Source organism: Rhinopithecus roxellana, chromosome 10 (genome assembly GCF_007565055.1).
Source record: "Rhinopithecus roxellana isolate Shanxi Qingling chromosome 10, ASM756505v1, whole genome shotgun sequence".
NCBI lineage: Eukaryota > Metazoa > Chordata > Mammalia > Primates > Cercopithecidae > Rhinopithecus > Rhinopithecus roxellana.
The window spans coordinates 13751340-13776441 of NC_044558.1; the positions used below are offsets into that span (position 1 = coordinate 13751340).

General features: G+C 42.4%; 1 protein-coding gene across 2 annotated transcripts in view; it reads left to right on the forward strand.

Annotated features, from left to right (window-relative positions):
- APOLD1 (apolipoprotein L domain containing 1) overlaps positions 1–23929 on the forward strand; it is a 71630-nt gene extending 47701 nt beyond the window's left edge. Inside the window, exons 1-2 of one of the 2 annotated variants that reach the window (XM_010371010.2) lie at positions 18060–18147; positions 19392–23929. In XM_010371010.2, coding sequence (XP_010369312.2) covers positions 18145–18147; positions 19392–20135 — 747 coding nt within the window. In that variant the 5' untranslated portion in view covers positions 18060–18144 and the 3' untranslated portion in view covers positions 20136–23929. Of the gene's footprint in view, positions 1–18059; positions 18148–19391 lie in introns of those variants that run through there. The other variant, XM_030938860.1, reaches the window with a different exon arrangement.
- The last annotated feature ends 1173 nt before the right edge of the window (positions 23930–25102 follow it).

Consider the following 25102-nt stretch of genomic DNA (forward strand, 5'->3'; position numbering starts at 1 on the left):
GCCTGCGCCTGTAATTTCAGCTACTCGGGAGGCTGAAGCATGAGAATTGATTGAACCCGGGAGGCAGAGGTTGCAGTGAGATCGTGCCACTGCACTCCAGCCTGGGCTACAGAGGGAGACTGTCTCAAAACAAAAACAAAAACAAAAACAAAACTAGTGTAACAACTACTTACATAGCACTTACATTGTATTAGGTATTATATGTAATTATAGATGATTTAAAGTTTATGAAAGGAGGTGAGTAGGTTATATGCAAATACTATGCCTTTTTTTTTTCTTTTTTGAGACAGAGTCTCACTCTGTCACTCAGGCTGGAGTGCAGTGATGCGATATCAGTTCACTGCAACCTCCGCCTCCTGGGTTCATGATTCTTCTGCCTCAGCCTCCCGAGTAGCCGGGACTACAGGCACGCACCACCATGCCTGGCTAATTTTTGTATTTTTAGTGGAGACGGGGTTTCATCATATTGGCCAGGCTGGTTTCGAACTCCTGACCTCAGGATCCGCCTGCCTCAGCCTCCCAAAGTGCTGGGATTACAGGCGTAAGCCACCATGCCCGGCCTACTATGCCATTTTATATAAGGATCTTGAACATCTGTGGATTTTGATATCTGTGGGGAGTCCTCAAACCAATCTCCCATGGATGCTGAGGGACAACTGTACAAATATTGAACAATTGAAAAGGCCACAGATAACTAGAAGTAAAAAATAGTTACTGGCTTGAAAAAAGGTAAGAATACCTTATAATTGCACCGCATTTTGTAGGTCTCACAGGGTTTCCACATTCCCTTTCCAATATAATAAATAAAACCTTATAAAAGCAATTGAGGCTGAGTGCAGTGGCTCACGCCTGTAATCCCAGCACTTTGGGAGGCTGAGGCAGGAGGATCATTTGAGTCCAGGAGTTTGAGACCAGCCTGGGAAAGATAGGGAGTCCTTGTCTCTACAGAAAATTAAAAAAAAAAAAAAATACAACCAGTGTCATGCACCTGTAGTCCCAGCTACTCAGGAGGTTGAGTTGGAAAGATTGCTCGAGACCAGGAATTCAAGGTGGCAGTAAGCGAATCACGTCACTGCACTCCAGCCTGGGCAACACAGTGAGACCCCATCTCTTAAATTAAAAAAAAAAAAAAAAAAGCAATTGAATCTCAATAGGTCAAGTCACTTGCTCAAAGTCACACACAAACCACAGACTTAGGACTCAAACTCTGTTTTCACTTCATGTGCAGAGGCCTAACTTATAGAATCTGCCTCCCACCTTTTTCAAAGGTAGTCTACACTTTTTTTTTTTTTTTAAGCATTGAAAGTAAAGGCAGAAATGACTTTTAAAATGCTACATTTTCAGGGAAAAAAAGTGGATTAGGAACTTTAGTTTCCATTCTGGCATGTAAGGAGTTTAGAAGTCGCCACTCCTGGCTGGGCACCATAGCTCATGCCTGCAATCCCAGCATTTTGGGAGGCTGAGGCAAAAGGATTACTTGAGCCCAGGAGTTCAAGACCAGCTGGAGCAACATGGCAAAACCCCACCTTTACCAAATATACAAAAATTAGCGAGACATGGTGGCACATGCTTGTAGTCCCAGCTACTCAGGAGGCTGAGATGGAAGGATCACTTGAGCCTAGGCAGTTAAGGCTGCAGTGAGCCATGATTATACCACTGCGTTATAGCCTGGGCAACAGAGCAAGACCTCCATCTCAAAAAAAAAAAGTCACCACTCCGTCTTAACAAATAAAAAAGCTAAGTAAACTGAAAAATCAACAGCTCTTCTTAGATCCATAAGAGATGGGAGGTCATAGATCAAATCCCAAATTGGAAACACAGGTGAATGTAGATAATCACCTCTTACTTACTGGAGCAGAAACCTTCATGGGAATCAGTGCTGGAGTGGGAAAACCTGAACTGTAATGGATAAATTCCTGGAGGCTTGGTGTGGACAAGTCTTCAAGATAAAAACTTTATTGGGAGGCTCCCACACTTTCATAGTTTTACCTCCAGGGGCTCCACTAGGTTCTCACAGTGAATTCTGGAGAAAGATCCTCTCGTGCTTCCATCAAGGGGAGAGGAAAAAGAACCATCTTGAAATACCCCAGAGCATTCTGTTCTTATGAACAAGGTCTTCCCTCAGAAGAAATTACTTAACTGGAGCCTAACCTGATGGGGTTTTATGACAGCCTAACTGATCTGGGGGAAGGGAAATACCCAATTCCAGCCTAGTCTAGCTATGTTGTCCCACCTAAGGAGAGGGGGAGACAGAGAAGCACCTGTGAAGTTCACAGTCCAGAGACATAGGCTCACTAAAAGACTGAGACCTAATTATCGGACCGTAGAATGCTTCCTTTCCCTCCACACCTTGCCACCACATTACTAAAGTCCTATTTACAGTAGTTCCTTTAGCCCAATACATCATGCCTGGCTGTCAAGAAAAAATTACAAGGTATACTAAAAGGCAAAAAACATAGTTTGAAGAGACAAAGCATGCATCAGAACCAGATGCTCTGGATACAGTAGACAGCATGCAAGAACAGGTAGGCAATGTAAGCAGAGAAATGGAAATTATAAAAAGAACCAAAAGAAGTGTTAGAGAGGCTAGGCGGTGGCTCACATCTGTAATCCCAGCACTTTGGGAGGCCGAGGCGGGCTGATCACGAGGTCAGTTCAAGACCAGCCTGACTAGCATGGTGAAACCTCATCTCTAATAAAAATACAAAAATTATCCAGGCGTGGTGGCACATGCCTGTAATCCCAGCTACTCAGGAGACTGAGGCAAGAGAATCGGTTGAACCCAGGAGGCAGAGGTTGCAGTGAGCCGAGATCGTGCCATTGCACTCCAGCCTGGGTGACAGAGCAAGACTCCGTCTCAAAAAAAAAAAACAACAAAAAAAGTAATGTTAGAGATCAAAAACAGTGCAATAGAAATGAAAAATGTCTTTGATGTGCTTACTAGTATACTAAACATGCTGAGGAAAACATTTCTGTGTTTGAGGATATCTCAAGAGAAACCTCCCAAACTGAAAAACAAAGAGAAAAAAGACTGAAAAAAACAACAGAAAAGAATATCCAGGAACTGTAGGACGATTACAAAAGGTGTAAATGTGTAATGAGAATACCAGAAGGAGAAGAAAGATAATACAGAAGAAATATTTGAAACAATAATGATTGAGAATTTCCCCAAAACAGTGTCAGACACCAAATCACAGATCTAGAAAGCTCAGAAAACACCGATAAGAATATATGTTAAAAAAAAAAAAACTTACACCTAGGTATATCATAAACTACAGAAAATTTAAGATAAAGAAACAATCCCTGTAGAAACCAGAGGTAAAAAAAAATCTTATAGAGAAGAAAAGAATTACATCCAATTTCTCCTCAGACAGTATGCAAGCAAGAAGAGAGTGGAGTAAAATATTTAATACGTTGAGAGAAAAAAATCCCACCAACCTAGAATTCTGTACACTGTGAAATCATCCTTCAAAAGTGGAAGAGAAATAAAGGTCTTCTCCAACAAACAAAAATTGGGGGAATTTGTTGCCAGTAGACCTGCCTTGCAAGAAATAGTAAAAGAATTTCCTTAGAAAAAAGAGACAGTATATAGGTCAGAAACTCAGATATACATTAAGAAGGAAAGAATGTCGGAGTAAGTGAAGGTAAAATGTAAAAACTTTATTTTTCTTATTTTTAATTGCTCTAACAGATAACAGTTTTTTAGAGCTTTGGGAGAATTTATTGGAGCAGATTTTGTGTACAAAAAAGGTGCTGGGCAGGTGTCATGCCTGGTGGCCCCTTTATGGCCATCAGTTGGTTGGCCAGACAGCAATGGCTACAGTAGCCATAAGCAGCAACGAAATCACCATTATTATCCGACAAGAGGTTGACTTTCTATCCACCATGTTCAAATGCCTGGTTTCAGTGCAAAGTTTTTCATCTGTGTTCTCCAGCAAATTGGCAAAGCTGTTAATTATCTCATTTTGTCCATCCAATTCATTCCCAATTTCCTGCCCCATTTGTTTTTGGCAACTTACGATGGAGGAAATGGCATCAAAGCCTGTGTCCTGTTCTTTGATAATTTTCTGCTTGCTATTGTCAGAGTTCATTAAAACCCAAGCCTCTTTTCTCCTCTGGCTCCTCAAAGAGCCAAGGGTTGGGCACTAACAGATAACAGTTTGTTCAAAATAACAATAGCAATAATGTTCTTGATTACATATTGCATATATATATATTTATATTTATGTATGTTTATGTATAAGTGAAACAAATGACAGCAATGATACAAGAGATGTGAGAGAGAAATTAGGATTATTTTGTTATTATAAGGTACTCACACTACCTGTGAAGTCGTATGGCATATTCAAAAGTGACTCAGATTAGTTGTAAATGTATATTACAAACTCTAGGGCAATCATTTTAAAAGGTTAGAAAAAAAGAAGTATAACTGATATGCTAAGAAATGAGAAAAAATTAATTTATATGAAATGCTCAATTGTAATGACAAAAGGCAAAAGAAAAAAAGAGTGGAAGATAAAAATAAGAACAAAGAACAAGGACAACAAATAGAAAACAGTAAAAAATGTAGTAGATGTTAATCAAACTGTATTAATAATCACTTTGAATGTCAATGGTCTAAATTCACCAGTTAAAAGCAAGAGATTGTCAGAGTGGATCAAAAAACAAGACCCAACTATATGTTGTATACAAGAAACCCACTTTAAATATAAAGACACATATAAATGGATAAAGACACACCTTGACAACACTAATCAAAAGAAAGCAGAATTAGCTATGCTTATGTTAGACAGAACAGACTTCAGAGTAAGGAAACTGATTGGGAAGAAAGAGGGACATTACATAATGATAAAGGGGTCAATTCTCCAAGAAGACATAACAATCCTTTACCCAATGTATGCACCTAACAGCAGAGTGTCAAAATATGTGAAGCAAAAACTGACAGAACTGGAAGGATAAATAAATGAATCCACTATTATAACTGGAGACTTCAACACCCCTCTCTCAGGAATGGACAGATCCAGCAGGCAGAAAATCAGTAGGGCATAGTTGAACTCAACACCACCATCAATCAACTGGATGTAACTGACATCTATAGTTGACTTTATTAAACAGTAGCAGGTTACATATTCTTCTCAAAGTCACATAAAACATTTACCCAGACAGACCACGTTCTGGGCCATAAAATATATCTGAACAAATTTTTAAAAAATGAAAATAATGTAATGTCTGCTCTCAGACCACAATGAAATTAAACTAGATATTAATAATAGAAAGGTAGTTGGAAAATCCCAATATACTTGGAGATTGAACAATACGCTTTTATATGTTTATTCTTCTCAAGAGAAAATTAAAATATTTTAAACTAAATGAAAATGAAAACCAGGCATGGTGGTGCACTCCTGTAGTCCTAGCTACTCAAGAGGGTGAGGTGGGAGGATCACTTGAGCCCAGGAGTTCGAGGTTACATTAAGCTATGATTGCACCACTGCACTCCAGCCTGGGCATCAGAGTGATATCCTAACTCTAAAAAAGAAAAAAAATTATGTGAAAAATACAACTTACCAAATTTATGGGATGCAGTAAAAGCAGTGCTTAGAGGGAAATTTTTATAGCATTGAATGCATATATTTGAGAAGAAGAAAGATCTAAAAATCAATAATCTAAGCTTCCACCTTAGGAAATTAGAAAAAGAAGAAATTAAGTCTGAACTAAGTAGAAGTGGCCAGTCACGGTGTCTCACACCTGTAATCCCAGCACTTTGGGAGGGTGAAGTGGGAGGATTGCTTGAGGCCAGGAGTTCAAGATCAGGGTGGGCAACATAGTGAGACTTAGTCTCTACAAATAAATTAAAACAATTAGCCAGGCGTGATGGTGTGTGCCTGTAGTCCAGATACCTAGGAGGCTGAAGTGGGAGAATCACTTGAACCCAAGAGTTTGAGGTTACAGTGAGCTATGATTGCATCACTGTACTCCAGCCTAGGTGACAGATCCTGTCTATTAAGTAAATAAATGAAAAGTAGAAGAAAAGATTATAAAAATTAGAGGTGAAATCAATGAAATTAAAAATAGGAAATCAAAATCTGGTTCTTTGAAAAGATGAATAAAATCAATGAACTTCTTCCCGACTTAATACTTCCTATAAAGCTACAATAATCAAGACAGTGTGGTATTGGTGAAAGACTAGAAAAATAGACCAATAGAATAGAATAGAGAGCCCAAAGTGAACCCACATAAATATAGTCAATTGACCGTTGACAAAGGAGCAAAAGCAAGACAATGGCACAAAGATAGTCCTTCAATAACTGGTGCTAGAAACCTGACATCCCCATGCAGAAAAAAATGAATCTAGACACAGATCTTATACTCTTCACAAAAATTAACCTAAAATGGGTCAGAGACCTAAGAATAAAACATAAAACTCTAATAACTCCTACAAGGTAACAGGAAAAAATCTAGATGACCCTGGACTTGGTGATTACTTTTCAGATACAACATCAAAGGCACAATCCATGAAAGAAAGAATTGGTAAACTGGACTTTATTAAAATTAAAAAATGTTACTCTGCAAAAGACCCTGTGAATTGAGTGAAAAGGCAAGCCACAGACTGGAAGAAAATATTTGCAAAAGACATATTTGATAAAGGACTATTATCTAAAATATACAAAGAGCTCTTAAAACTCAACAATAAGAAGAAAAAGAACCTGGCCGGGTGTGGTAGCTCACACCTGTAATCCTAGCACTTTGGGAGGCCGAGGCAGGCAAATCACTTTGGGTCAGGAGTTTGAGACCAGCCTGACCCACATGATGAAACCTCGTCTCTACCAAAAACCACAAAAATTAGCCGAGTATGGTGGTGTGCACTTGTAATCCCAGCTACTCGGGAGGCTGAGGCAGGAGAATGGCTTGAACCCAGGAGGCAGAGGTTGCAGTAGCTAACATTACACCACTGCACTCTGGCCTGGATGACAGAGCCAGACTGTCTCCCCCCCGCCCCCCCCCAAAAAAGAAAGAACAAAAGAAAAAAGAAAAGATAACAAAGAACCTGACCAAAAAATGGGCCAATGACCTTAACAGGCACCTCACCAATGAAGATATTGGTGGTAAATAAGTATATGAAAAGATGTCCACATCATATGTCAGGGAATATCATATCAGGGAATGCAAATTACAACAGCAATGAAGTTCCATTACATATTGATTAGAATGGCCAAAATCTAGAACTGACAACACTAAATTCCCTGATGAAGATGTGGAGCAGCAGGAACTTTCCTTCAGTTTCTGGTGGGAATCGAAAATGGTACAATGAGTTTGGAAGACAGTTTGGCAGTTTCTTACAAAACTAAATATACTCTTGTCATAAGATTCGGCAGTCATGCTCCTTGATATTAACCAAAGGAACTGAAAACTTATGTCCACACAAAAACCTGCACACAGATGCTTACCACAGCTTTATTTGTGATTGTCAAAAATCAGAAGCAACCAAGCTGTTCTTCAGTAGCTGAGTGAATAAATGGTGGCACATCCAGACAATGGGACATTATTCAGTGCTAAAGAGAGATGAGCTCTCAAGCCACAAAAAGATGTGGAAGAAATTTAAGTGCATATCTGTAAGTGAAAGAAGCCAATCTGAAAAGGCTACGTACTGTGATTCCAACTACATGACATTCTGGAAAAGGTAAAACTATGAAGACAGTGATCAAAGATCAGTGGTTGCCAGGAGTTAGGAGGGAGGCAGGGATGAACAGGTGAAGTGCAGAGGATTTCCAGGGCAGGTAAACCACTCTGTATGAGACGATAATGGTGGATACATGTCATTAAACACTTTTCAAACCCACAGAATGTACAACACCAAGAAGGAACCCTAGCGTAAACTGCAGACTTTGGACCAATGTAGGTTCATGGATTGTAACGTAGGTACTGCTCTGTGGGCGTTGGTAATAATGGGTGAGGTTATGCATGTGTGAGGGCAGGGAGCGTGGGGTATCTCTGTATGTTCCACTCAATTTTGCTGCAAATCTAAAACTGCTCTAAAAGATAGTCTAACAAAGCAAGATTGGAGAGGAAAATAGATTACATCAAATCATTTTCTCACCTAATTCAAAAGCAAATGGAGTTGAAAACTCAGCATAGAAACTATATTTTTAAAAAAACGGTTGGGTACAATGGCTTATTTCTGTAATCCCAGCACTTTTGGAGGCCAAGGTGAGAGGACTGCTTGAGGCCAGGAGTTCATGACCAGCTTACGCAACATGGTGAGACTTCATTACTACACGATTTTTTTTTTCTTTAATTAGCTGGGTGTGGTGGTGTGCACCTGCAGTTCCAGCTACCCAGGAGGCTGAGGTGAGAGAATTGCTTGAGCCCAGGAGTTCAAAGTTACAGTGAGCTATGATCATGCCCCTGTACTCCAGCTTGGGTGACAGGGTGAGACCCAGTCTCAAAAAAAAAAAAAAAAAAAAAAAAAAAGAAAGAAAGAACAAAACACACACACAAGAAAACAAGCAAACAAAAAAACTAATAAAAGCAAATAACTAGAATAATAATGACCAACTTTCAGGGTGTTAGAAGATGCACCCTTTGTTTCATCATATTGCTTAATGTGAACCGACTGAATTCTACTAAAAATAGGCTTTAAACAAAGTTAGAAAAGAAAATCAATATCCAACATTCTCTCACCTATAAGAGGCATATTACAAATTAAACCATTCAAATAGTCTAAAAGCTAAGGGAAAGCTTAAGATTTATGATGCCTCTGTAGCTACAAAACAAGCAGGTGTTATAATCCAGGCTGCAATACTGTTGTAGATGTCTGAGAACTCGGAAGATAATGACTAAACCTGAGAAAGGGTCAGACAAAGGTAATTGTTTCCCAGTATCCTGGAAGATAAGAGAATCTTTATGGCTACTGGAGGGATGTGGACTCAGCTGCAGTCTTTCTGGCACCAGAGGAAAAGGCATGTGGTAAACTAGATATTCTGTAATAGGGCCCATGGGGCAAACGATTCTATATTAATGATAGAGTGTAGGTTTCACCCACAGGATCCCAGGTGTTCTGTGCAGGTGTGCACACCTGTGGAGGAGGAAGCAGAGCAAACTTTAAACTGCCTTCTGTGGAACACATAAGAAGCCTGGGACAATTAAAGAGTTCCCAGCATCAGATATGTCCAAAAGAAAAAGCAAGCAAGATTAGCAAAGATACATGTTTTTTTTTTTCCTCAGCAAAAAGCAATGAAGGTAGAGTCTCCCTTTAAAAATAAAAATCAGATTATGAAGCAGTAACATTCAAAATCATATTATATTGAATTAAAAATAGGTAAATTGTTCAGTGGAATAGATTTCCTAGAATTAGATGTTAACAATGGTAACAAATCAGTATAAGACTAACCAGCAATAACACATCTATAGAAAAGCGTGTTTTTTAATATAAAATGATCAAAATTAAATTCATCTGAAGAAGAATTAGCACCTGCTATGCACTATATACAATAAACTCCAGGTGGGTCAAATTAGGCTAAAATGTTTATTGTGGATATTTTCTTTTTACCTAACCATCAGTTTCCTTTTCCCTGCCATAGCAATCCCACTGTAATTTCCTAGTGTGAAACATCTTCTCCCTGAGTATATATGTAATGTTGGTGGGAAGGTCAAGTTCTTTTACCATCTCCCACTTGAAAGCTGAAGGCAATTCACCCCTTTTCTCCGTGCCCAGTGCAGACAATAGATGGGCACTTGACCTAAGCTCAGCCAACTCAGTGATCACTCCTGGAACTTTGATTCTTAAAGTGATACAAGGACAAAAGGAAACAGTCGTTTGTCAGTTTCATCACACAGGCTGTTCCAATTACAAAACGACCGATGTCCTTTCAGTTTCTTTGTTCTTTAGAGCTCCATGGTCCTTTCCCATGCTCAAGTATGTTTCCTCAGTCTCATAGCAATAATTCGCTTATATTAGCCAGAGCGAGATTTTTACTACAAGTTGAGTACTCCTTATCCAAAAGATTTGGGACTAGAAGTGATTTGGATTTCAATTTTGGCGGGATTTTAGAATATTTGCATTATATGCTTACCAATTGAGCATGCTTAATTAAAAAATCTGAAATCCGTAATGTTCCAGTGAGCATTTCCTTTGAGCATCACTCTAAAACCTGAAACTTACTGAGCACCAGTGTGACGCCCAAAGGAAATGCCCACTGCAGCATTTCGGATTTCAGATTTTTGGACTGGGGAACTCAGCCTCTCAACCTGTATATCCAGATGGAGACTGCAATTCCAAAGAACAAACTGAAGAGGAAGAGGGTATAGGAGGTGGATGATGGTGTCCCAGGTCACCTGGAAATATCTTCTCTACAAGAAAGGTGTTTTTTGTTTTTCTTTCTTTGTTTGTTTGTTTGAGACAGGGTCTCACTCTATCACCCAGGCTGGAATGCAGTGGTGCAGTCTTGGCTCAGTGCAACCTCTGCCTCCTGGGCTCAAGCGATCCTCCCACCTCAGCCTCCCAAGTAGCTGGGACCACAGGGGTGGTCCACCACACCTGGCTTTTGTGTGTGTGTGTGTGGAGACAAGATTTTGCCATGTTCCCCAGGCTGGTCTTAAACTCCTGAGCTCAAGCATCCGCCAGCCTTGGCCTCCCAAAGTGCTGGGATTACAGGTGTGAGCCACTGTGCTTGGCCGGGAAAGCATCCTGACAATGATCTGATGGTTTATATTTCTTCTGCTTGCTTCTCCCTGTGGGAGGCGTATACCTCTCTATCCCTTAGTTTATTTTATTTTACATTTTTGAGATAGGGTCTCGCTCTATTGCCCAGGCTGGCTCACTGTAGCCTCACCCTCCCAGGCTCAAGCAGTCCTCCCACCTCAGCCTCCCAAGTAGCTGAAACTATAGGTGCACACCTCCTTGTGTGGCTAATTTTTAATTTTTAGTTTTTTTTGTAGAGATGGGTTCTCACTGTGTTGCCTAGGCTGGTCTCAAACTCCTGGGCTCAAGCAATCCTTCTGCCTCAGCCCCCCATAGTGCTGGGATTACAGGAGCCAGCCACGGTGCCGAGCTCCTACCCTTTAATGTTGGGTTGGCCACAACTTGATTGGCCAGTAGAATGTGAGTGGCTGTGATGGTTACCCCGTCTGAGCAGCCTTAGGGATGATTAGCCAATTTTACTTCCAAAACATACTCTGTACTTTATCTACTCCATTCCATCCTACCAACACTAGCCAAATCTGAGATAATTTCTGTCAACTACTTCAGTAACCTTCTAACTGTCTCCTGGCTTTAGCTGTGTACCTCTGAGAACCATCTTTCACACAACTTTCACACAACAATGTCAAATTAACCCTGTAAGGCCACAGATGAAAGCCTTCAATGGCTCTCCCTCTTTCCCATATGGCACGGGAAAGCTGTCATGACTTGACTTCTACCTACCCCTTAAGCCTCATCCTTTGGCCTTCCCTGCTTCCCACTTTATGTTCAGCAACACTAAACACCCTGGACACTCCTCCATTCCTTTGTGCATTCTGTTCCTTTGACCAGCCTGCCCTCCTCTCTCTCCTAATTTTTGTCCAAATAACTTCTGTTTAACTCTCAAGATTCAGCTCAATGTCAGTGCTTCCAGAAAGTCTTCCCTAGTACTTCCTGGGCATGCACTTGCCCTGTGGTTTCTTGGTACCAGCACACACCCGTGGCACTGCCTCATATTAAATTTAAATGATATATTCTGTCTTTTTCTTTTCTAATAGATTTGCCATCTCCTGGAGGGCAGGGAATATATCTTATTCAGCTTTTGGTCCCCAGACTCTAGCATGATCTGTAGTACACAGTGGGTGTTCAATACACATTAGTGGAGCTGAAATCGAACAAATTAAACATTAATATAAGAAAATTCTGAAAGCCTTCTGCCTCTATTCTTACAAAAGCTGGTGGCATTATAAATGGGTTCTTCTGGAAAACAATATAGCAATATATAACAAAAACGATGAAGATGGTCATTCTCCTTGAGTTGGTATTTTCCCGTGTGTGAATACTCCTCAAATAAATAATCCAAAGGAAAAAAAAATGTACACAGATGTCCTGGCAACGCTAGTTATAACAGTGAAAAACCTGGAAGCAATCCAAGTGTCTAATAGGGAAATGACTAAGCAAACAATAGGATTATTACATAGCTATTAAAAAATGACAGAGGTGAGGACTATGTCAACGTAGACAAGTGTGTATCTGCAGGAACATTAAGTAGAAAAAAGAACACAGGCTGGTGTTTAAACACTAGTGATTAAGGATGTGTGTGTACATTAACAAAGATTGGAGGCCAATTTGGAGAAATGAAAATGGCCGGACTACAGTACTTGTTGTGCAGTTCTACGAATTTTTGACAATAATACTTGAGATTCCATGCAATATAGATATCCTAGAAGTCTTCTGCAGAATAAGTATTCTAAGTTATACCAAGCTGTATAGTCCAAGAGAAAATTTTATGTTAAATTCTCATAAAATTGTTATAAAATAATGGTAATTCTTTAAGTGAACAAAGCATTTTTCTTTAGTTAAATTCAACAAGCAACTATGAGAGCTTGACTATGTTCTAGAGCACTTACATTCTGGGGAAATTCACGAAATCATGAGCAAAAATCCTCAGGTGAATATGTGTTATTATTTTAATTTCCTTTTTTTTTTTTTTTTTTTGAAACAAGGTCTGGCTCTATTGCCCAGGCTGGAGTGCAGTGGTGTGATCTCGGCTCACTGCAGCCTCACCTCCCAGGCTCAAACCATCCTCCCACCTTAGCCTCCCAAGTAGCTGGGACTACGGGCACACACCACTGAGGCGCCTGCCTCAGCCTCCCAAAGTGCTGGGATTACAGGCATGAGCCACTGCACCTGTCCGAATTTATTTTTATTTTGGTGAATGTACATATTAGAACAGATGACAAAGGAAAGTCTGCAAGACCTTTGGACAAAACCTCACATTCACAAGTTGTCTCAATTTTATTTTTAATTTTAATTTTATTTATTTATTTATTTATTTATTTATTTATTTATTTATTTGGAGACAGAGTCTGGCTCTGCCACCCAGGCTGGAGTGCAGTGGAGCAATCTTGGCTCACTGCAACCTCTGCCTCTGGGGCTTAAGCCATCCTCCCACCTCAACCTTCCCAGTAGCTGGGACTGCAGGCGCAGGCCACCACGCCCAGCTAATTTTGTATTTTTTGTAGAGATGGGGTTTTGCCATGTTGCCCAGGCTGGTATCGTACTCCTGGGCTCAAGTGAGTCTTCCACCTCAGCCTCCCAAAGTGCTGGAATTGCAGGGTGAGCCACCATGCCCGGCCTCAATTTCATATTTTTGATGTCTCCAAAAGAGGTCCTATATTTAGACACTGAGATATACTGTTAAGGATTAAAAGGAAAAAGCCATCATCATGTAACTTTAATCTTGTGCCACTTTTCCACTTGGTGCACTATGAATTAATATTTTATAAATCCTGTGACTATATTGTGAATAGCAAAATATTGACATTATAAGATATATTACATTGCAATTAAAAGAAATAAGCCATAATTTTTTATATTCCATTATAGAATTTCTTCATTTTTAAAAATCAACTGAGAGGCAAGGTGCTGTGGCTCACACCTATAATCCTGGCACTTTGGGAGGCCGAGGCGGGTGGATCACCTGAGTCAGGAGTTCGAGACCAGCCTGGCCGACATGATGAAACCCCATCTCTACTAAAAATACAAAAGATTAGCCAGGTGTGGTGGCAGGCACTTGTAATCCCAGCTACTTGGATGGCTGAGGCAGGAGAATTGTTTGAACCCGGGAGGTGGAGGTTGCAGTGAGCCGAAATCGCGCCATTGCCTGGGCGACAAGAGCGAAACTCCGTCTCAAAAAAATAAAAAATAAGGCCGGGCGCGGTGGCTCAAGCCTGTAATCCCAGCATTTTGGGAGGCCGAGACGGGCGGATCACGAGGTCAGGAGATTGAGATCATCCTGGCGAACACAGTGAAACCCTGTCTCTACTAAAAAAATACAAACAAACTGGCCGGGCGAGGTGGCGGGCGCCTGTAGTCCCAGCTACTCGGGAGGCTGAGGCAGGAGAATGGCGTAAACCCGGGAGGCGGAGCTTGCAGTGAGCTGAGATCCGGCCACTGCACTCCAGCCTGGGCGACAGAGTGAGATTCCCTCTGAACAACAACAAAAATAAATAAATAAATAAATAAAATAAAAAATAAAATAAAAATAAAATAACTGAGAGCCTCAAAAAATGGAAGTGGCCCAGGCCTTTGAAAGGCCTTGAGCATAATTATCACTTTATCTTTTTTTCTTTTCTTTTTTTTTTTTTTTGAGACGGAGTCTCACTCTGTCACCCAGGCTGGAGTGCATTGGCATGATCTCAGCTCACTGCAACCTCCACCTCCCGGGTTCAAGTGATTCTCTGCCTCAGTCTCCTGAGTAGCTGGGATTACAGGCGCCTGCCACCACACCCAGCTAATTTTTTTGGTATTTTTAGTAGAGACGGGGGTTTCACCATCTTGGCCAGGCTGGTCTTGAACTTCTGACCTTGTGATCCACCCGCCTCAGCCTCCCAAAGTGCTGGAATTACAGGCATGAGCCACCGCTCCCGGCCCACTTAATCTTTAAAATGTGATAGTTTTAAGTAGGGGCCTAAAGCAAATGGGGTGTTGATAACTATAGAAACACCTAGGTAACACGGTCCTTTCCACTAGACTTACTATTTCTGCTGCCATGTGACAGGTGGTCAGAAAACTACCAGTTCTGACTGGGCGTGGTGGCTCATGCCTGTAATCCTAGCACTTTGGGAGGCCGACACAGGCAGATCACCTGAGGTCAGGAGTTTGAGACCTGCTTGGCCAACAATATGAAACCCCATCTGTACTAAAGATACAAAAATTAGCTGGGCATGATGGTGAGTGCCTGTAATCCCAGCTACTTGGGAGGCTGAGGCAGGAGAATTGTTTGAATCTGGGAGGCAGAGATTGAAGTGAGCCGAGATCGCACCACTGCACTACAGCCTGGGCAACAGAGCGAGACTCTGTCTCAACAAAACAAAACAAAACTACCAGTTCCTAGAGCAGTGGTTCACAAACCCGGCTGCAGGTAGGAATCACCTGTATTGTCCCAGATCCCACTCCAGACCACTTGAATTAGACTGTCTAGGGCTGGGGCCTGAAGATTCCTATGCTTAAAAAGCTCTTTATCTCTCTTCCTTCCTACACTGAATTTCCTTATGGTTCGAGGACTCAGAATTCAAGCTAGTATAGCTAATGCCACAGTTCAGCTGCTTCAAGAGTTCAATACAGTGAGAACTTGTCTCTGCAAAAAGTCAAAAAATGAGGCGGGAGGATTGCTTGAGCTCAGGAGGTCGAGGCTGTAGTGAGGTGTGATCGTGCCATTGCACTCCACCTGAGTGACAGAGCGAGAACCTGCCTCAAAAAAAAAAAAAGAGTTGAACAGATCTGAAGGCTAGTTTGAGGGCCAACCATCATTTTCAATGTAGTCTCTCTAGGGTGATATGTTGGAAGTGCCCAGAAAACAATTTAAAAAAGAAGTTTGAGGATGTGGTCCACACACTTTTTTTGGGGAAACTGACCACACAGAACTTTTGATCAAAATGCCTTCATTTGTTCCTAAAATTTCTTATTGCGTCTTTACTATATGAAATTAATGCTGGCTGGGCATGGTGGCTCATGCCTGTAATACCAGCAGTTTAGGAGGGCAAGGCAGGCAGATCACCTGAGGTCAGGAGTTCGAGACCAGCCTGTCCAACATGGCGAAAACCTGTCTCTACTAAAAGTACAAAAATTAGGCAGGTGTAGTGGTGTGCACCTGTAGTCCCAGTTTCTTGGGAGGCTGAGGCAACAGAATTGCTTGAACCCGGGAGGCGGAGATTGCAGTGAGCTGAGATCATGCCACTGCACTCTAGCCTGGGTGACAGATTGAGACTCCATCTCAAAAATAAGTAAATAAATAAATAAATAAATGTAAACAAATGCTGAATTGAAATTGTTAAGTTCAAGTGTTAGTTCTTATAAACAAGGTGAAGTACCAGTTGGGTTTATTTTATTTTATTTTATTTAGAGACAGAGTCTTACTCTGTTACTCAGGCTGGAGTGCAGTGGTGTGATCTTGGCTCACTGCAACCTCTGCCTCCCAGGTTCAAGTGATCCTCCTGCCTCAGCCTCCTGAACAGCTAGGACTACAGGTGTGAGTCACTATGTCCTGCCAATTTTTAAATTTCTTGTAAAAATGGGGCCTCATTATGTCGGCCAGGCTGGTCTTGAACTCCTGACTTCAAGCAACCCTCCCTCCTCTGCCTCCCAAAGTGCTAAGATTATAGGCATGGGCCACCATGAGTGGCCAAAGTACCAGGTTTTTATGGGCAGTAAAACTTTAGCCCAAACTGTCAATGAACTCAATTTTTTTTGCCTCCATAAGGAGGCAAATACAAAGAAAATGGGTTTTCAACACAGAGAAAAACAAATTCCAAGAGATGGGCTGAGGTCAGTATACATGCTGTCTATTCTCCTCTACCCTCTAGTTCTTCATCCTACCTCTGGACTATGATGTTGATGCTCTGAAGAAGACCCTGTATCCCAGCAATATTCCTCATCTATAAAATAAAGATTTAATTGTGTTCCTCTAAACCCAAAACACACAAGATGATGTCCGGGGAAGTTAGAGGAACATATGTCAGCTGAAGAATTAGGGGTATGTTCCCTCCTGTCTACCTCCCCAATTCACCCTGGCCCACATCCCATTTGGAGTGACCATGTCTATGGAGACAGAGGAGGATATTCTTCCACTTCTAACCTCAAAAGGACACACTGGAGACATCTAGATTGAGGTTACAGTTATCCTTTGAGGAGCTGCAAGAAGAATATTTGGAAGTAGACCAAATCTAGAATAATCAAGTGTGAAAGGACTACGGTTGTGAGTAGTAGCAAATAGTACTGTTGCTACTGCTGCTACTGTTGCTATCCTGTGTTGATAAATACAAAGTATAGTCATAAAGGTGGGGGATTGAATCATGTTCCAGAATGATATGGCTGTTAAGGCTTTCCAGGTAAGCCAGACAGTTGAGATAATCCTTATTCAAGTGAGAAACGAATTTGGCCCTCCTTATCTGGAGGAGAGGGTTAGAAGGACGATGGATGGATTTGGGGCCATATAGTAGGACTGAATTCCTAGGCTGAGCTCCAACGACCTCTGAATGCCCCAGAGATATCTGTGTTCCATCTGATCTGGTCTGCAGCAAGTCCATGGAAGCTACACTCACTTTTTCCTGCTGAATTGTCAAAAAAATTGCCCTTCAGCCCATGCCTCGCTACCCTGTAGACAGAATCCACTCATTTCCCTGTCACATGGGCTACAATTGCTACTTCAAATGAAAACCTGGGAAGCCAGTTCCCTGCTGTGGTTGAAAGCGTATAATTAGCTCCTCGTGCAACCTGACCCCACTGATTTTTCTGATGCATGTGGCCTAGAGTGTGCCCTTTCTGAGACCTCCAATGTCTTCTCCACAGCTGGGGATGCCCAAAACTGCATGCAGCACTTCCTGCGGGTGTGGCCTTGCATTCTTAGGGCTGCAGGGTACCCGCCACATGCCAAATGGATCACAGGCTCCAGCCACTCACAGATTCACAATGCTTTTAAAAATACAGCAGTGGAGTATGAGTGGCTCTATCAGATATGGGGGTTTTCCACCCCCTCCCTTTTCTTTTAAAATATGATTTTGTAATGGTGGCCTCAAGAAACACTAGAATTGGTCAGCCTGGGGTGCGTTTGAAGGCCTTCCCTATGGCGTCATTAGCTATTCTCAGGAAAGGCAGGGTATCCCCCTGGGAGAATGACAACACACTTGTTTCAAGTTAGGAAAGAGCCTGTGGTTCTCTTCCTGCGTTCAGGGGAAAGCGAACACACAACGTTCGTTTCCTAAATACGGGATGTGCTGTGCTGGCAGGTCATTTTCCATCATGTCACGTCCTTCTGGATGAAGGCAGCAGGGGTCAGGACAGGAAATGGCAAATTCTCAGAATGAGACAAGGCTTTCCCAGGGCAGCCATTGGTTCTCTGGGACTATAAAGCACACTCATCCAGAAACAGCCTCAGATTTTACTTTCCTGGAGGCAGACAGAAGTGAATGGTAAGTGGGGAACCCCGAGGCATACATTCGGGATGACTTGTTCTCATTTTCTCTTTTTACCTGGAAAATTACCCCTGGTGGGTTGGATTATGGAAGCATGGAAGTAAAATTAAGTCCTATGAGTAAGGAGATCAGGATTCTAGACTGGGCTCTGTGAAGAATCAGCTGCTTCTAGAATCTGATGTCTGATGCAGGCAATTCTTCCAGATGAGAATGATTTCTGCCCTGATAGCTCAGTTTTGAAATGCTCTATTTCTATGGCTCATTTGCCACTTCTAAGAAGTTCCTAATAATGAAGACTACAGTGGACATGAAGGTGGGAATCTTGGCAACGAGGATGAATGTCCTTTCCCCCAAGATGTACAACTTGTTAGTATCTTTGTCAGTCATCTTCAGTTGGCTTCAACGTGGTACAAGTTGTTGAACAAAAATTTTGGCCACTTTATTTTATTCAACCATTACTCATTTTTAAAAGAAAACGTTCATAATGAAGAGACATCATGGTATTAATTTAATGTAACTGAGTTTAAATTAAGCATCCAGCAAAGATTGATGTTTCTGAAGATCTAAGGAGCCCTAGTTAGAATAAACAACGCAAACCTCACTTTAGGTTTGATTCTAAGAAAAGAGCCTGGAAGAATCACAAGCAGAAGAGTTGCTTCAGGCAAGCATCTAACTGAGATTAGTTTCTTCTGCTTGGTAGAAAATATGATTTTTGAGGTTTTGGTGGCGTCTTTTTCATTCATTAGAGAGGGAGAAAAGTGTGTTGCAAAACTCCTAGGATCCAATTTTCATATGATGAAACGGCTTTGTAAACTGTACAAGCCACCACTTACAAAGTGTTATCTTTTTTATTTTTTAAACAAAGTGCTATCTTAAATAGAGCAAAGGCCTCAGTATTGGAGAAGTCTTCTAATACCACGCCCCTCCCAGTTTAAATCTTATTTAACACATAGCTGATGAAACCCATCCTTAGCGTTCCCTGGTAGAGAAGCAGAAGATAGCATTATTCCTATTTCCATATGCAGAGATAAGGTCCTGAGAACTTGTGTGGCTCCCCCCGATTCCAGAATAGGTCTTTGAGAACTTGATTCATGATCCACTGGAAATAGACTCGTTCCCCTAGCTGGGCAGTGGCTGCTCCGCTGAACTCGTGCCAACTTCCCGCTGGCGTCCGGGCAGCAGGGAGGGAGCGGCGGCTGGCACGGAGACTCCAGGCTGACCGCGTGTCTGTGTCCCCGCAGGGAATGGAGAGGCCGGCAGCCCGACAGCCGCAAGGGCCGGACGCACTGAGGCGCTTCCACGGGCTGCTGCTGGACCGCCGAGGCCGGCTGCACGGCCAGGTGCTGCGCCTGCGCGAGGTGGCCCGGCGCCTAGAGCGCCTGCGCAGGCGCTCCCTGGTGGCCAACGTGGCTGGCAGCTCGCTGAGCGCAACGGGCGCCCTCGCAGCCATCGTGGGGCTCTCGCTCAGCCCCGTCACCCTGGGGGCTTCGCTGCTGGCGTCGGCCGTGGGGCTGGGGATGGCCACAGCCGGAGGGGCTGTCACCATCACGTCCGATCTCTCGCTGATCTTCTGCAACTCCCGGGAGCTGCGGAGGGTGCAGGAGATCGCGGCCACCTGCCAGGACCAGATGCGGGAGATCCTGAGCTGCCTGGAGTTCTTCTGCCGCTGGCAGGGCTGCGGGGACCGCCAGCTGCTGCAGTGCGGCAGGAACGCCTCCATCGCCCTGTACAATTCTGTCTACTTCATCGTCTTCTTCGGCTCACGTGGCTTCCTCATCCCCAGGCGGGCGGAGGGGGACACCAAGGTTAGCCAGGCCGTGCTGAAGGCCAAAATTCAGAAACTGGCCGAGAGCCTGGAGTCCTGCACGGGGGCTCTGGACGAACTCAGCGAACAGCTGGAGTCCCGGGTCCAGCTCTGCACCACGTCCAGCCGTGGCCACGACCTCAAGATCTCTGCTGACCAGCGTGCAGGGCTGTTTTTCTGAGAACATCCTTTCCCCCTAATGACCGAGGCCAGCGAATCATCCCCATGGGATGCTCCAGATTTTGTAGCTCCCTTAGGAAAACACCAAGCTGGGTTAGGAGCCAAAGGCAAAGGATGAGAAAAACTGGTTTTGAAGTGGGTGGGTCCCCACAGCCCTTCTTTTCCCATCACTGTGACATCTGCCTGGGCTTGAGTGCTATGGACTTTTCAGTTGTGTGATCCTAGTGGAAGAATGTGACCCCAAAACTCTTTTTCCTTTATCAAAACCTTTCTGTCAAAACACAGCTGGGCAGGCACTCCTGTTTGAAAGTTATTTCGGGGTCCCTGACTCTGTCCTGGTGGCTTGACCTGAGACTGGAGAGAGTGCCACCCTCTGGGCCCTCTCCAAGTCCTACTAGTCTTTGAAGTCCTCAAAATGCCCGTGAGAGAAGGCATTTGCCTCTCTTCCAGAATGTCTGACAAAGAACTCCAGAATCCAGAGCAAATCAGCCCTCCTCTAAGCGTTGTAGGACAGTTCAGAACCCAGAGAGGGCCCTGGTGTTGACATGTCCTCCTCTTCCCTTTCCCTTCAGCTTACCCACTCCCAGATGCAGCCCGGGTATGCAGTAGGCCTTTCCTGAGTGGCTCCCAATCCAGTCCTCCCAGTACTCAGAGAGAAAGCCCGTTAAACCATCACCTAAGTCCTGCTCCCTCACATGAAGAAGCTGAGGGCCCCATAGATGGAGCGACTGCCAACTTCATTTCCCGACATCATTGTGTTCAGAAGAGAGTGATGGGTTTTGAGTTAGACAATCCTGGGCTTGAGACAGGCTTTGTCACTACTGTGTGAGCGTAGCCACCTAATCTCTCTTTGACTGTGTAAAACAAAGATTATGAAACCTCATCCTGTTGTGAGATATTAAATGAGCCAAAGTACCTAGCATAGTGCTGGCTCATATAGTGTAGTCCCTGGAATGGTAGATTAACACCACCCAGGAACTTGTTAGAAAGGCAAATTCTTGGACACAACCCCCCTGACTTATGGAATCAGAAACTCTGGATGTGGAGCCCAGCAACCTGAGTTTAAACAATTTCTCTCCGTGGTTCTGTGGCACACTAAGGTTTGAAAACCACTGCAACAAATGCTAACTTCTAATCCCCTTGATGAGCTTTCACAAAGTCTCACGGCTTCTCTAGGGACTCCATGGTCTTCAGAGTCGTTCACAGATGACCAAGGACAGACTGTGTCCCAGAAGCCAAAATGAGAGAGAGAGAAAGAGAGAGAGCACCCGTAGGTGCATCCTGGGGCAGTATCTCACCGTAGGAACTAAGGGATGTAACACTATAAGCCCATTAGAGGGCAGTGTTCCCCACCTATTGTAGAAACTGGTACAGAAAGGAATGTGAAGTTCCCGAAACTGACCTTTCTCTATTATTACCTTCTCTGAAAAGCGCCAGTCCATGTATTTTTTATTTATTTTACGTTTGTAATTTAATTATTGCTTATTGTTTGCATTTAATTTTATTTAACCACCACGTTTAGAAAATAATAAGAGCAAGTTTCTAAATGGGAGACTGCTGAGTTGAGGCTCTTTGTAAGAGATGAGATTAAGTTTGAGTTTCTAAGGCAGAGCACGGGCTGGAAATAGCATTGCTTTCCTTGAATGTCTCTCTCCTTCAGGGAGACTTTTATTCTCTAGTGTTTTAAGTGATCCTTTTAAGTAAGTGTGGAGAGTCTTAAAGAGCAAGACCAGGAGCTGAGTTTAAGCTTGTAATGGAGGCTTGCATTGTGGGATATATAACTGAGGAAGCATATTTATCCTGAAGGTATTTCACCAGAAGATAACACTTGACCTGGAAAAGGAACCTATTTAGTTCAGGAAAGATAAAAGGTTTAGAGGTATGTGAAGGAAGCACTTAGACCTTGCAAGCCTGATGTTCTATCAAGTTATGTCTTCTGGGTGACAGACAATATAGCCTGTCTTATGGTGGTGATGTGTTGCATTTTCACTTTGGGGTCTGTAAGAAACTGTCAGCGAGAATGTATACAATTCCTTCAGTTTCCATTCTTAACAACCGTAATGTTGAAAAATAAGTTGAAAAGTCTTTGGGACCATACATGCAAAAACTGTGCCTCTGTTATTTAATTATTTAAAATTCTATAAATGTACCCAATCTGCCCCCACCCTTCCTGATGATGGCAGTATGTCTGAGGAAGTATAATGTCAGTGCTGGGGTTGGGGAGAGGAGGTGATGTTTCTGTATTTTTATTTTTCCTATAAATTGCAATTGGTCTGTATTGGTCTGGTTTATTTCGAAATTTATCTTGGTTTATTTTCAAGTTGGTGTTATCTCCTAGACTGCTTCACCCAGATACTAGCTTTTTTTTTTTTTTTTTTTTTTTTTTTTTTTTTTTGAGGCAGAGTCTCACTCTGTCACCTAGGCTAGAGTACAGTGGTTTGATCTCGGCTCACTACAACCTCCGACTCCTGGGTTCCAGCGATTCTCCTGCCTCAGCCTCCTGAGTAGCTGGGATTACAGACGTGCAGCAGCACACCTGGCTAATTTTGTGTATTTTTAGTAGAGACAGGGTTTCGCTATGTTGGCCAGGCTGGTCTTGAACTCCTGGCCTTATGTAATCCGCCCACCTTGGCCTTCCAAAGTGCTGGGATTACAGGCATGAGCCACCTCGCCTGGCCAGATGCTAGCATTTTAGATCACCGGAATGTACTTCGCATTATTAGTTGTGTTATGGCATAAAGGTACAACCATTCCCTAACTCTATCTTTTATTAATGCTTAAGTTTAAGTTATATTCTTCCAATGCCTGAGCTATTCCCTAGAAATAAACTGGGCACTTCTGGAAGCAGAAGCCCTAACAGCAGCAGCAAACTTTTCCTGTCATTAGAATATTTTGGGTGTATCAAAAGTTCTATACTTTTGAAGATATGATTTCAGTGACCCACTTTATTTCTAAGGAAGAGTGTCTACTTTGGAACAATGCTTTGCACATAGTAGGAACTCAAGAAATGCATTTGAATAATTTAATTAACTGTTTAGCTATCTTCATGAGAATTTGTTGATAACAAAAGATCATCCATCCCCTTATGTGTGAGTAAGATTGGAGCCTCTATCAAGATTTAGTCAAGTTCAGTTAGATTGATTCTAGAAACAAATATTTATTTATTTCTTTTACAGGGATGTGAATAAGGCTTTTCCTTAAGGCCTTCATTCTATAAACAAACAGGTTGAAATGGTATGTTGTAAAAGAGAAGAAGGGAGAGGGATATTTAGATGATAAGTGTACTTCACAAAAATGTCAAAGTTTGAAAAATAAGTATGTTTGTTCTAAATGTTTAAGTGCTTCTCTGTTAGGTTCCGGGGTTTGCAATCATTTGAATTGTTTTGTTTCACAATAAAGGAGATTCATTGGGTTCTGCATTTTTAAGGATTCAATAAAACTGCTCCATTAAAAAAGTAATCCTTAGCAAACATTCGGATCCTAACTGCTTTGATGCACTTGCCTTCCGGCACCTGTCATTTCCAATATGGTAAGTGTCAAAGTCAAAAGTATTTACTGGGAGAAAAAGGAGAGGAGTGGCTGTAGAAGTCTCCCTAAATCAGATATGTCAAGCAATCAGCCAACATGGTATATTTCTCATTCAATATTTTAGTGTGAATTGAGACACGAGATAAAGACATTGTGCAGAGATAAATGGGGATACAGTTAAACATAGCAACTCTTGAGTTCATTTTCTTCCCACTGTAGCAAAATTAATGCTTTCTCTTTATTGAAATAAATTGCTCATTTCTCAAACTTTTTTATCTTTCTGTAATTAATTTCGTAGTTCTATGTTTCTTTGTGTGTGAATTAGTAACTTTGAAAAAGGGTAGATGTTTAATCATTTTCACTTAGAATATTCAGATAAAACAATATGAATCAATTTTTTAAAGTAATCAACGCATACACAAGAATTCCCTTATTGCTTGGAAATCGGACTTCCAGCAGTCTCAAAATGTTTAAACAATTCAAAACTTTTGAACAACTCAAAACATTTGAATAATTACAACCTGGGAAGGAATTGAAAGGAAACCTAGAATCAGCCAAATTAGCCTTCGCAAAATCCTAACACTAAAGAGAGGTAGGCAGAGAGGGTGAAGGGCAGCATGTATATCAGGAAAGCAAAATTTTCCCGTAAGTATCTGGGGGACTTCACCTTGCAAGCCACCGATCTTGACCATGCAAGGCAGGCTGGGAAATGTATTTTTAGCTAAGAACAACGCTGCCCCTAATATACCTCAGGTTCTGTTGGTAAGAAAGAAAAGGAGGGTGCTCACTGAGTAGGGGTCCAGCAGTTTAAACAAAAAGCCTGTTGTGGTTGCGGCAGCCAGTTGGGAACAACTGCTCTGGAGATGACCTCACTATCTGAGTGCCAGCTGCACCTTGGAAACATTCCTGGGTCTGGAGGCTGCACTGTTAATGACTGTACAACCAAAAAAGGCTGTGTTGGCAGGCCCCTGACTGTTTGCAGAGGCCAGCCGCAAGCTGGGATCCTATCTTTGCTGAAGCATATGGTATTCCTGTAGTAACAAGTGTCCTTTTAGTTAATTGCAATAAATCTCTTGTTGAGTTGACAGGAGGTTGGGATGTTACTTTTTGCTCCTGGCAAACTCATAAGAGGGAAAGTAAACCCTGCTGTGGTCTGGAATAGGACAAAGAGTGAGCCCTTAGATCTGAAAACAATCTCTTAGCAACCAGAGAGCTGTTAGGAGAGGGGAAATCGTGCTGATGAAGCGCGACCCATCTAGGGTCCAGGAATGCACATTAGGGGTCCTCGGCACCCCCAAACCTGACTAGCATTAGCACTGGGTTGTGGAGAGAAGGCCCTCCAATGTGGTCTTTGCCTGTATGCATACAGATTGTCTATATGAAGCTGTATCTGCAGAAAATAATGTTTAATCCAATTTTGTATTTACACCATAACCCCAG